We start from the raw sequence: 12,695 nt of genomic DNA on the forward strand, positions 1-12,695 counted from the left end.
TTCAACACTAAAATAACAACTTCCCAAGCAGGCATCTGGATGAAGTAAAAGATACTTCAGCAGTAGGAAAGTTGTTGGTGGCTATTTCTTTTCTGGCTATGGCTGTGGGGAAAATATCTGGATGAATCTCACTACTCTCCCCACAGTTTGGGCCTTAGCTGCCTACAGAGCACAACTGCTGCTCATCAGCCTCAGAAGGGCCACTCTGCCTTACCTCAGTACTGTTTCTTTCTGCTTGAAGAGAAAACTTCTTCTTCCCTGAATCCCAAAGCTAAATAAAGCCCCTGCTTCGCCTGCTTTCCATATTCTCAAGAACACTGGTGACGTAGGGCAATTTTGGCAAAACTAAACTCTCTCCAATTCCATTAGGACAGTTTGAGTGGGTGGGATTAGATCTACAGGTGCAGTCAATCTCATGTCTAAGAGCAACAGCTTCTTTCCCTGCTTCCCATTGGAGTATTTCACCAGGCAAGTTAGCACAGCTGACAAGCCCAGGACAGGAACACAATTAAATCAGGCTTGAAGAAATGAAATGATGACCAGATAGGGCCTACTTATTCTTCAGTTTAGTGAAGCTTGCTGTTGGCCTGTGGTTTTACTGTGGCTTTGTTGGTGGTGAGTTTGTGAAGGATTGGGGGAAACTGTGTTTTTTTTGTCTTTTAAGCTGGAATTCTTGTAATGCTTGACTCTTTACTTTCTGGCATATTTCTAATGTCTGTGTGAGACTTGTAGATCTTTTTGGCTTGGGTTCTGCAGACCCCTTTAGGTTTGTATAATCTTTTCTTCAGGGTTTGTTGATGGAGGAAGGAGTGAGAAGGGAAAGGTGAATGTGAGTAAGTTATTTATATTTAAATGCTTACTATGGGTCAAATACTGTTTTGAGCACTGATACAAGCGAATCAGGTTGGACATGGTCCCTGTCTCACATAGGGCTCACAGTTTAAGTAGGGGGAGAATGGGTAATTCTTACTTTCCACTTGAGGAAACTGAGGCAGAGAAGTTAGGTGACTTGCCTCAAGTCTCTTTACAAAGAGTCAACAGAGCTGAGGTTAGAACACAGGTTCTCTGACTTTCTCCCTTTCCACTGGATCAGACGGTGTCTTGTCCATGACCAGTGATACTGTGTCCCCAGGGGAGATCTGAGTCCAGCTGGTTCTGGGGGAAGGTTACAGTGCCTCAGAACCTACTCCTGCTGCTTCACATCACAGTCCCCTTTCAAGGGGATGCTGTGGGATTTTCTTAAAGAAGCCAAAGATGCCCTCTTTCCTTCTTGGAGGTTTATTTCACCAGTACTCAGCCTGGTCTGACAAGGTTTTTCCTCTCATCCCCAAACCTCTTTCCTCATTTCAGGCTTGGTCTACCTGGACTCTGCCTCCATCCTCAAGGAAGCAGTGGAGTGGCAAGGGCCTTGGCATCAGAGGACCTGGGTTCTAATCCTTCCACTTGTTACTGTGTGACCTTGGACAAGTCACTTAACTTCTCTGTTTTGGTCTCCTTACCTGTAAAATGGAGATTAAATCCTTCTCCCCCTACTTAAACTATGAGCCCCATGTGGAACAGGGACTATGCCCAACCTGAGTATCTTGAATCTATCCCAGCATATAAGAAGTGCTTAACTGAGAGAGCATAATAATAATCCTCAGGTCTGTAAGACAATGCTGGGTCATCATTAATGGTGGTATTAAAACAAATTATCTGACAAATACAGTGTCAGATAATTTGTCCTTAACTAATGCCCCAAGATAAGTGGATTGGACAAAGTCCCTTTCCTACATGGAAGTCATGCTCTAAGGTGCAGAGAGAACAGGACTTCCCATCTTTACAAGTCAGGAAACTGATGCAGAAAAGTTAAGTGAGTTGCCCAAGAGCACCCAGCAGACAAATGGAATAGTGGGGATTAGAACCCAGGTCCACTGATATCCAGTGCTGTGGATATGCGTGAGCCCATACGACTTCTCTGTATTCCTTTTTTTTATGGTATTCATCAAACTCTTACTGTGTACCAGGCACAGTGCTAAATGCAAGATAATCAGGATGATTATCCACAAAGGGATCACAGTCTTAATCCCCATTTTACAGATGAGGTAACTGAGGCACAGAAAAGTGAAGTGACTTTCCTGAGGTCAGACAGTAGGCAAGAGGAGGAGCTGGGATTGGAATCCTGATCCTCTGACTCCAAGGCCTGTGCTCTAACTCCTGTGCCATGCTGCTTCACAGTTTGGGTTGGGGTCTCTATGTGAAACTACTTGAGGGTCCAAAAGGTACACTATGCTAAACAAATATGCTGCAAAAATGAACTTGTCAGTGTTTCTTTCTCAATGAGATTCCCTTTGGATCAATTCACTTAACATCTTCAAAACAGGATAGAAGGGAAAATTAGGTGCCTCAGCTAGATTAAGGACAAATCCCACTATTACAATATAGTCTCTGAAAGTTTGCTGCAGCTGGGGAATCAGGTGGTGCACTCATTCTCCACGTGCTCAGTGGAACCTGCAGACCTGATGCTAATGCTCATGATTACCAGATAGAACATAACTGGAATGAGGGATAGGGGAAGAGTTCCTGGGGGATCTGGCCTGCATTAGGGGACTTGGACCTGGAATAGATTCTCCAGAGAGATTACCCACAAAAGTGTCTTCAAGTAGAGATGGCATTTTGGGTGAGTAAAGCTTGGGGTTGGCCAACTAGATTCCCTGGGTGAGATTGTTTTATTTGCTTTCCCTTTAAAGACAAAATGCAAGCTACTTTTGAAAGATCACTTCATTTCTCATAAACAGCAGCATAGCCTAGTGGAAAAGACATGGGCCTGGGAGTCAGAGGACCTGGGTTCTAAACCCAATTGCTTGCTGCGTGACATTGGGGCAAGTCACTTAACTTCTCTGGGCCTCAGTTCTCCTGTATTTTTTTTATGGTATTTAAGTGCTTACTATCTACCTGGAACTGTATTAAGTGTTGCGGTAGATATAATCTAATCAGGTCGGACACAGTTCCTGCCCCACATGAGGCTCGTAGTCTTAATCCCCATTTTACAGAGGCACAGAGAAGTTGTGACTTATCCAAGGTCATGCAACAGACAAGTGGCAGAGCTGGGATTAGAACCCAGGTTCTTCTGCCTCCTAGGCCAATTCTGTATCCACTGGGCCATGCTAGTCTCCCTCATACTTAAACCGTGAGCCCCTTGTGGGACAGGGACTGTGTGAAACCTAATTAACTTATAATAATTATTATGATGGTATTTAAGAGCTGTGGTATTATTATGATGGTATTTAATGTGCCGAGCACTATTCTAAGCACTGGGGTAGATACCGGGTAATCAGGCTGTCCCACGTGGGGCTCACACTTTTAATCCCCATTTTACAGATGAGGTAACTGAGACATAGAGAAGTTAGTGACTTGTCCAAGGTCACACAGCAGACAAGTGGTGGTTAAAGCTACCTCAGCACTTAGAATAGTGTTTAACATATAGTAAGTGCTTAACAAATACCACAAAAAAATCACTAGGCAAGCACAAGAAATCCTTTATTTGTTCATGCATATATTTGTTTTCATTGTGCTGAAACTTAGTGGGTACCATTAACTATTTACGTGTGAAATGAAATTTATGAAGACGTTCCACCTTATGAGGTGCAAAATCCTATCCTTTTGCTGGTACATATGTCCCAAATAAAGGGCTAGACATTAATTTCTTCATCATTTTTTTGTGTAAAGTGTTAAAGCTGCACTTTATTTATTACAACTCATCCATACATAATTCTCTGTAATTTTGAAAACTGCATCTAACACTTTCACCCCAACTTTATAAATTGTGTTGATTTATTTCTGTCTGAGGCCTAGAACCATTTATTACAACAACAAAACATCCTCCTATTCTGGTGATCAAGGAACAAAGTCTTCCCATTTACTGTGTAGTGAGAATTGACAGATGGCCAAATGGGGTGATAGATTTGATTTTAATGTGTCTTAAGAGAGTAAATGAACCAAAGACAATCTTCATCTCATGTGAAAAGTTGGATTTTTGTGCGGCTTGGCTGCAACAGTGATGTGCATTTCTCACAGCCCTCCATTGATTTTTCCAATCAACCATGACCATTCAGATGGCAAAAAGCAGGGTCAAAGAATTTTTTAAAAAGATTTCTTTTTTCTCATATTTGTCTACAAAGTACTAACAGAATTGAGTGGACAAACTTCACCTAGTTGGAATTCTTGTGCAGAAGAGCCTTCACGGGTTTCTCAGGTTATGAATTTTTAACTGTACATAAAATGAAGAGGTTGTGTTGAATCATTTACATCATAAAAACAGTGAGAATAAAACTTTTTCCACCACCCCACCTGTGAGGTTTGGCATAGGTCATGGCTGACAAAGCACTTTATTACTTGTTTTGAGCTTTGAAAGGGGACGTACTCCAACAGCAGGACAAGAGGTAACTCTTGTAAGGAGCAATAAATCTAATTTGCAGTAGGATGGGGTGGTAGTCTTCCTACTAGGCCTCTCTCCTCAATTATTAAGTACGAGGAGCTGTTAAAAATAGAGGTTCATTTATTCCTTCAGCTATATATGTTGTAGAAGCCAGGTACCCGCAAGGATTTTCACCCTTTATAAAGAACTAGAATTACTTAGCAATAAATGGGAGCTTGAAATACGGGATACGTGAATTACAAATTGCTAAACAATTGGAGCGCTTTAATATGCCTATTCTCCCAAGATATGTCTGAACTGGCTGGTAGACTGTTCTGTTTTTGTTTGAATGCAGTCGCCCAGACTTGCTTTCAGATGTCTCCAGGCTGGGTAATTTGATGGAGTTCTTCTTTTTAAATTTTCTCGTCTCATATCACACGTGGCTAATACAGTTTGACAAGCTTTCTGCCTGCAGAACATTTGGAATCGACTCGAAACATACTGATCATATTCACAGAGGGGCTCTTTCTGGCCAACCTGCCACCCATATTTCTGCATTACACCAGTGGGCTCTGGTGCCAATACGCTCTGTCAGGTTCTCTACTATAGTCTCAGTGTTAAAGGATACAGGAAGCTTCCCAGGGGCCCGAAATAAGATGATGAAGTCGTGACATTGTCCAAATCCACGCTTCGTCTGAGAGGCAGCTTGGCGCTGTGGATAGAGCACAGACCTGGGAGGCGGTCTTGGGTTCTAATTCTGGCTCTGCTTCTTGTCTGTTGTTTGACCTTGGGCAAGTAACTTCACTTCTCTGGGCACCAATTACCTCATCTGTAAAATGGGGATTGAGACTGTCCCCTGTGGGGCTCACAGGTATGGTGACAAGCCTGACTTGCTTGTATCCACTCCAGTGCTTAGTACAGTGTGTGGCACATAGGAAGTGCTTAACAAATACCATTATTCTCATCTCCTACCCCCAGTGCTTTAGAGCTTTTCAGGGTTAACTCGGGTGTGCCACAGCATGATGGGACAGAGGGAAGCGACAAATAAAAATTCCTACAGGCCCTCCTGGGAACAACTATGTGGGCTTTTGAAACAAAATGCTATCCTTTCCCAGCCTCGCAATTCCTAGTTGGGAATATTCGATCGTATTTATTGACCACTTAGTATAGAACACTGTACTAAGCACTTGGAATGTACAATTTGGCAACAGATATAAACATTACACACTCAAAGAAGGAGCATCACAATAGAACTGCTCTGTCAAACATTGCTGTAAGTGCTGGAGTAGATAAAAGTGCAATAGGTTGGACCCAGTCTCTGTCTTGCATGGGGCTCACAGTCTAACAATAATAATAATAATTATGGTTTTTGTTAAGCAGTTACAATGTGCCAAGCACTGTTCTAAGTGCTGGGGTAGATACAGGGTAATCAGGTTGTCCTATGTGGAGCTCACAATCTTAATCCCCATTTTACAGATGAGGTAACTGAGGCACAGAGAAGTGAAGTGGCTTGCCCACAGTCACTCAGCAGACAAGTGGAATGGGGATTAGAACCCACATCCTCTGACCCCCAAGCCCGGGTTATTTCCACTGAGCCACAGTGCTTCTCTAGCAGCTCCCTCCAAGTAGGAGGGAGAACAAGGAGAACAGAGGCATGGAGAAGTGGAGACTTGCCCATGGTCACACAGCGTTTGGCAGAGCCATGATTTCACTTCTTCATTGTGTGACTTTGGGCAAGTTCCCTAACTTCCCTGTTTCAGTTACTGCATCTATAAAATGTGGATGGAGACTGTGAGCCCTAAGTGTCCAACCTGATTATCCTACATCTGTCCTAGCTGTTAGTATAGTGCTTAGCACAAAGTGTGTGCTTAACAAATACCATTTAAAAAGACAATTAATTGGCAAGATAATTGCAAACATGTATAAGAGGAAGATTATTTGACAGGGTTCCCTGCTCCTGACTTCTGTGGAAGTCCTGGGAAACTACCATGGTAATCAATTGTATTTATTGAGTGCTGGCTGTGTGCAGAGGACTATATTAAAAACTATATTAGAGGACTGTTTGGGAGACATGTTTCCTGCACTCAGTGAGCTTGATGTCTAGAGGGGGAGACAGAAGATGCTCTAAACTCCATCAGTTGGGGGGGAGCACTGGGTCCCAGAGTTGGGGGCAGCAACCTCAGGGGTCAGATGCCAACCTGAGGGTACAGGGGCCACATTTCCAAGATTAAAGAGCTTCCAGCAGCAGTGATATAGGGCAGATTTTGCATTTCTCTCCCTACCTTGTATCCCTCTTTTTTAAAATCAATCAATCCATAGTATTTGAGTGTTTATTCAGAGCATTGTAATGAGTGCTTGGCTTTTGTCTACTCACTGTGGCAGTGAGAACTGGGCATGTTTTTTGCCCTGGGCACTAACAGTTTCTATGAGAAGGATGCTAATATTTCAATTAATCACAATGTGCCAGATACTGTATTATGAGCTGGGATACATACAAGATACTCAGATCAGTCCCTGCCTCACATGGGGCTCACAGTTCCAGTAAGAAGGAGAGCAGGCATTAAATCTCCATTTTACCCATGAGGTGACTGAGGCCCAGTGAAGTGATCTGCCCAAAGTCATGCAGCAGTCAAGTGGCAGAACTAGAATTAGAACCCAGATCCTCTGACTCCCAGGCCCGTGGTCTTTCCATTAGGCAGTCCTCTTGCAGCATCTTGCTTCAAAGTCAACTGTCCTTACACAGGAAGCCCCAGTACAAATTCATCTAATTTTAAAATAAATCCAAAGTTCTTGATGGGCCCAGCACTGCAAAGAAAGAAAAGTCTGAGAGAGACAACTTGACTAGCCTCCTTACCTGCAATGGAGGTTTTAATTTAATGTAGGGCAGCAAGTTGTAAAAACAGGAAACGGCACCAACATAAACCAATATTTCCATTTTGCCCAGACTAATTGAAGGCTTGTGGCCAGTGGGCATGCATTTTTCTGGTTGATTGAGTTGTTAAAGTGAATTAGAAACCAGCTGCCTTATTCCACTTGCAGTAGAATTCTGTCCTCATTCATCTGATGCCCCATTCCTTCATAGGCTTAAATGTCTCTGCTCCAAACTGTTCTCACAAGATAAGGCCCATGGAGGGCGGGGTTCTCTGGGTAACAGGACTAATCTGTCTTCCATATGCCCTTTTAGTTAGGAAATTCCACAAATCCTGCCTGAGTAAGGGATCCCCAATCTCCTATGACTTGTTGAAATCTACCTGAGGGAATCAGATGTAGCTATGGAATAGCCATTTGGAAGAGGGACCCCTAGAGATTCAATCCTATTTACTGAGCACTTACTGTATTTAGAGCAGTGTACTAAGTACTTGGGAGAGTACAGTATAATAGAGTTGGTAGACCCAATCCCTGCCCACAACGAGCTCATGGTCTAGGGAGTTGGGAGAGGCAAAATTTAATATAAGCAAATAAATTATAGATATGTACTTTAGTGCTGTGCGAGGGGTGAATAAAAGGATCCAGTCAGGGTGATGCAGAAGGGAGTGGATAAATTGCAAATGAAGGCCCCTTAGAGGAATTAAGGGTTTGGAGGTGGGGAGAATGACAGTCTGTGGAATATGAAGTGGGAGGGGGTTACAGGCCGGAGGCAGGATGTGGGCAAGGGGTTGGCAGTGATGAAAATGAGATCAAGGTAAAGTGAGTGGGTTGGCATTAGAGGAGTGAAATTTGCAGGCTGGGTTGTACTAGGAAATCAGGGCGATAAGGTAGGAGGGGGCAAAGTGACCTTGTGCTTTAAAGCCACTGGTGAGAATTTTCTGTTTGATGTGTAGGTCCCCTCTCTCAGTAGAAAACTAAGGTTTGCACCATCATTGGAAGACACTCTATGGTATCAGTCATTCATTCAATTGTATTTATTGAGCGCTGACTGTATGCAGGGCATTGTACTGAGCGCTTAGCACTATTATAAAGAATCCATCTATGTATGCCCAATTTTCTAGAAATTTGTAGCAAAGCTGAACCTGCTCCAGAATAGGCTTCATCCTGTCACTCAGTTCATGCTGCCAGAGACATTGGGGGAGTAGGTAGTAAAGTAGAAACTCTTTGTAGGCAAAATGTTTGTACGTTCTGGCACTAGATGAGAAGCAGAGAGGGGGGCACCAACCCCCCAGTACCCCTTGGCAAACAGGGAGCACAAACTGAGAGAAGAGAGGTGTCTGATACCACCCCGTCCTCCTCCCACCTCCTCTTCCCCACACCATGGGAGTCCTGGGATCACCCCAGTGGGAAGGGACATCTAGAAGTTAGAGGACCACCTCTGTTACTTGCCTACTGAGTGACCTTGGTCTAGTTGCTTCACTTCTCTGTGCCTCCATTTCCTCAGCAGTAAAATGAGGTTCAATACCTGTTCTTCCTACTTAGACTGGGGGTCCCATGTGGGACAGTGACCATGTGACATAATTAACTTGTACCTACCTCAGTGCTTAATAGTGTTTGGCATTTAAAAAATACCAGTTATTACAATACAATAATGCAATTTTATTATTACAACACTGTAAGTAGGCCTGCTCCCTACCAGCAATAAGCTTACAATCTAGTAGGGGAGACAGGCATTCAATTGCAGTTGGGAAACAACCTGGAATAAGGATATATGTACATAAGTGCTGTGAAGCTGTGATTGGTTGAGTACTTTATTATGGGAGCTGTTGGGAGGAAATATTCCCCCAGGGCTGGTTGCCTATAGGGTTCAAAACAAAGCCCACCACTCTGAAGAATCCCACAGTTGCTTTGTTACTGAGTCATTTACTAGTTTAGTAGATTGTAAACTCCTTGTGGTCAGGGGGTCACCTGTCTCTCCTAGGCCCTTGGTTCAGTGTTCTGCACACGGAAGGTGCTCATTAAGTGTTATCGATTGAATGAATGAAGGATTTTGAGCCAGGCCACTTACCTCATGGATTGCTTCGATTTAAAAAAAAAAAAAAAATGAAAATATTCCCAATCTGATGACCCCTGCCTGTAGGGAAGTTGGAAAGCGTTATCTAGGAAAAAGTCAAGTTTTGTAACCGAAGTCCTGACCCAAAATGAATATATCCTCAGAATGCCAAGTGTGGAAGGACTCCTTTAGAGCAATGATTTCCTCAGACTTTGTTTCTGCCCAAGAGGGATATGCCAGGCACTGCCAACAACAGCCTTTTAAATTAAGTCAGTCAATTCCAAAGGAATCTTGTAATACTCCATGTGCTAATATAACACCTTCTACTCAAAGTCTTAAAGCACTCTATAAGCATTTGTAAACTCACCACTGGGAGGCTGCTGTGAGGAGCGCTTTGTAATTCAGATAAATGCTCCGGTTCCAGGGGTAATGGCTGTGGTGAGAGCAAGATCTGGCTGGGGGCTCAGCGGTTCTGGGTTCTAATTCCAGCTCTGCTACTTGTCAGCTGGGTGACCTATGGGCATTCATTGCATTCATTTAATCGTATTTATTGAGCACTTACTATGTGCAAAGCACTCTACTAAGCGCTGCGGAGAGTATAACTGATGTATTCCTGCACACAATGAGCTCACAGTCTAGAGGAGGAGACAGACATTAATATAAATGGAAGAATAAATAAATTAGAGATATATGCCTATGTGTTGTGAGGATGGGAAGGGGATGAATGAAGGAGCAAGTAATAATGGCTTAGAAGGGAATGGGAGAAGAGGAGAGGAGGGTTTAGGTAGGGAAGGCTTCCTGGAGGTGTGCCTTCAATAGGGTTTTGAAGTGGGGAAGAACAATTATCTGTCTTATATGAGAGAGGGTGTTCCAGGCCAGAGGTAGGATGTGGGCGAGAGGTCGGCGGTGAGATAGATGAGATCAAGGCACATTGAGAAGGTTAGCATTAGAGGAACAAAGTGTGCCAGCTGGGTTGTAATGGGAAAGTAGCAAGGTGAGGTACAAGGGGGCAGTTCCTCCTCAGTGCCTTAGTTTCCTTACTTATAAAATGGAGCTAAACACCTGTTTTCCCTCCCCCTTAGGCTGGGATCCCCCTGTAAAACAGGGACTTAGGTCTGCTCTACCTCAGTAGGACCTCTGTCCTAACCAAAAAACACAAAAACTCCACAACATTGGTTTTAAAACACTCAATCATCTTGCCCCATCCCACCTCACCTTGATACTCTCCTACAGCCCAGCCTGCACACTTTGCTCCTCCAATGCTAACCTGCTCACTGAGCCTCAATCTCACATATCTTCCCTCTGACCACCGGACCACTTCCTGCCTCTGGCCTGAAACATCCTCCCTCCTCAAATCCAACACTTACTCTCCCCGCTACAAAGTCTTATTGAAGGTGCATCTCCAAGAGGCCTTCCCCGACTAAGCCCCCTTTCTTCCCCCACTTCTGCTTCTCCCTGAGTTGCACCTTTTGTCCTTTCCCTCCCGCCACACCCATAGCCCCCAAGTGCCTGCTCAACCCCACACATCTATGTGCATGCCTGTATTTATATTAATGTCTGTCTTCCCCCTCTAGACTTTAAGCTTGCTGTGGGCAGGGTATGTGTCTCTTATTGTTGTACTCTCCCAAGTGCTTAGTACAATATTCTGCACACAATAAGTGCTCAATATATACAATTGAATGAATGAATAGGGTCAAAGTCCCCTAAAAGGTCGAGGAGGATTAGGATTGAATAGAGACTATTGGATTTGTCAAGAAAAAGAGGACGTTTGAGAGGGCACTTTTTCTGGAGTGAAGGAATCAGAAGCCAAATTGGAGGAGGGGGAGTGGAGACCACAAGTATAGACAACGCATGCACTGACTTTGGAGAGGATTCAAAGGCAGGAGATAGAGCAATAATGGAGGGAGCCATGGGGACAAGGAAAGGTTTTTTAGACTAGGGAAGACATAAGCATGTTTGTAAGCAGTGAGGGGAAAAAACACACTGAAGAGGAATGGCAGTATGGTTCATGCACAGGAGTAGAGGAAGTGGATTGGGGAGGTGATCCAGGGCTGTGGGTTAGTGGTATGAGATCGACAAAAGGATAGGGGAGTGAGTAAATGTGTTATGTTCAGTAGAGGGTGGTGTTGAGGGTGTGAATTTGGTCATCCAGGGAAGGTAGCCTGGGAATGGAGACTAAATGGGATATGATGACTTGGAAAAATTGGATGGGGCCCCAAAATTGGAGGTCTCTGGGGGAACAGGACAGATTTGTGGGGAAAGCATGTGTGGGAGAAAAGACAGATGAGGAGGTTCTAGTCAGAGGGATTTCAGAGTTGGTGAAGGTAGAGATTGTGTAGTGACTAGAGATGATGAGACCAAGTATGTGTCCAATGGGACAGGTGGGGTGGAGTAGGAGTAAAGTGGAGTTAAGTAATGATAGAAAGCAGACAATGGAAACATCACCAGGAACATCCACATGGATATTGAGGTCTTCAAGGATCCAAAATTAAATCAATCAATGCTATTTTTGAATGTCGTACTAAACTCTTGAAAGAGTACAGTAAAGTAGACCTAGTTCCCTCCATTAAGGAATTTACAGTCTGTCAGGATACAGATATTAAAATAAATTACAGGTAGGGGAAGCAACCAAATATAGGAATATTTATATAAGAGCTTGGACATGGGGGAAGCAGGTGAATGCTGAAGAGATACAGGTTCAAGTGTATAGGTGATGCAGTAGGAAAGGAAGATAGGTTAGGGAGATGAGAGATTAGGCAGAGAAGGTTTCCTGGAGGAGACGTGACTTTAGTAGGGCTATGAAGATGGGACCGTGATACTCTGCTGAATATGAAGGGGGAGAGGCTCCAGGCAGGAGGGGGAGAGTGTGTGAAGGGTCAGTGGTGAGAGAGATGAGATTAGGGCACCAAGAGGCTGGTGTTAGAGGAGTGAAATGTGTGGGCTGGATTGTAATGTAGAGAGCTGATTGAGTGTCTTAAAGTTGATAATGAAGATTTAAGTTCCTGATGGGCAGGGATTGTGTATTGTACTCTCCCAAGCCTTTAGTACAGTGCTCTGCATACCATAAGTGCTCAATAAATACCACTGATTGAGGAATTCATCCCTTTCAGGTAGTTTGGCTAGGCCCATCCTTCCAATCTTGAAAGGCTCTGGTCATACCAAAGCAAGGTGACAAAATCAGATACTGAAGTTTGGAATGGAGGAGCACTTCTTTCCACTAATAACTTCCAACTATAATATGTTTCCTTGTAGGCACCCAGGAAATGCTTGCTTCACTTCATCGGTTAAAAAGAGGAAAAACTTCCTACTGGGTCATCATCAAGGTAAGCCATTCCCTTACAACTTGATAATCTTTGGAGACATTTGTTTAATGAAAAC

At 43.7% G+C, this 12,695-nt stretch overlaps 1 protein-coding gene across 1 annotated transcript in view; it reads left to right on the forward strand.

Moving 5' to 3' along the window:
• The first annotated feature begins 533 nt into the window (after nt 1-533).
• The window catches only part of TOX (thymocyte selection associated high mobility group box), a 404,763-nt gene continuing 392,601 nt past the window's right edge, over nt 534-12,695 (forward strand). The window contains exons 1-2 of the mRNA XM_029069417.2: nt 534-615; nt 12,570-12,640. Coding sequence (XP_028925250.1) covers nt 12,581-12,640 — 60 coding nt within the window. The 5' untranslated portion in view covers nt 534-615; nt 12,570-12,580. The remainder of the gene's footprint in view (nt 616-12,569; nt 12,641-12,695) is intronic.

This window comes from Ornithorhynchus anatinus, chromosome 7 (assembly GCF_004115215.2).
Source record: "Ornithorhynchus anatinus isolate Pmale09 chromosome 7, mOrnAna1.pri.v4, whole genome shotgun sequence".
Classification (NCBI taxonomy): Eukaryota; Metazoa; Chordata; class Mammalia; order Monotremata; family Ornithorhynchidae; genus Ornithorhynchus; species Ornithorhynchus anatinus.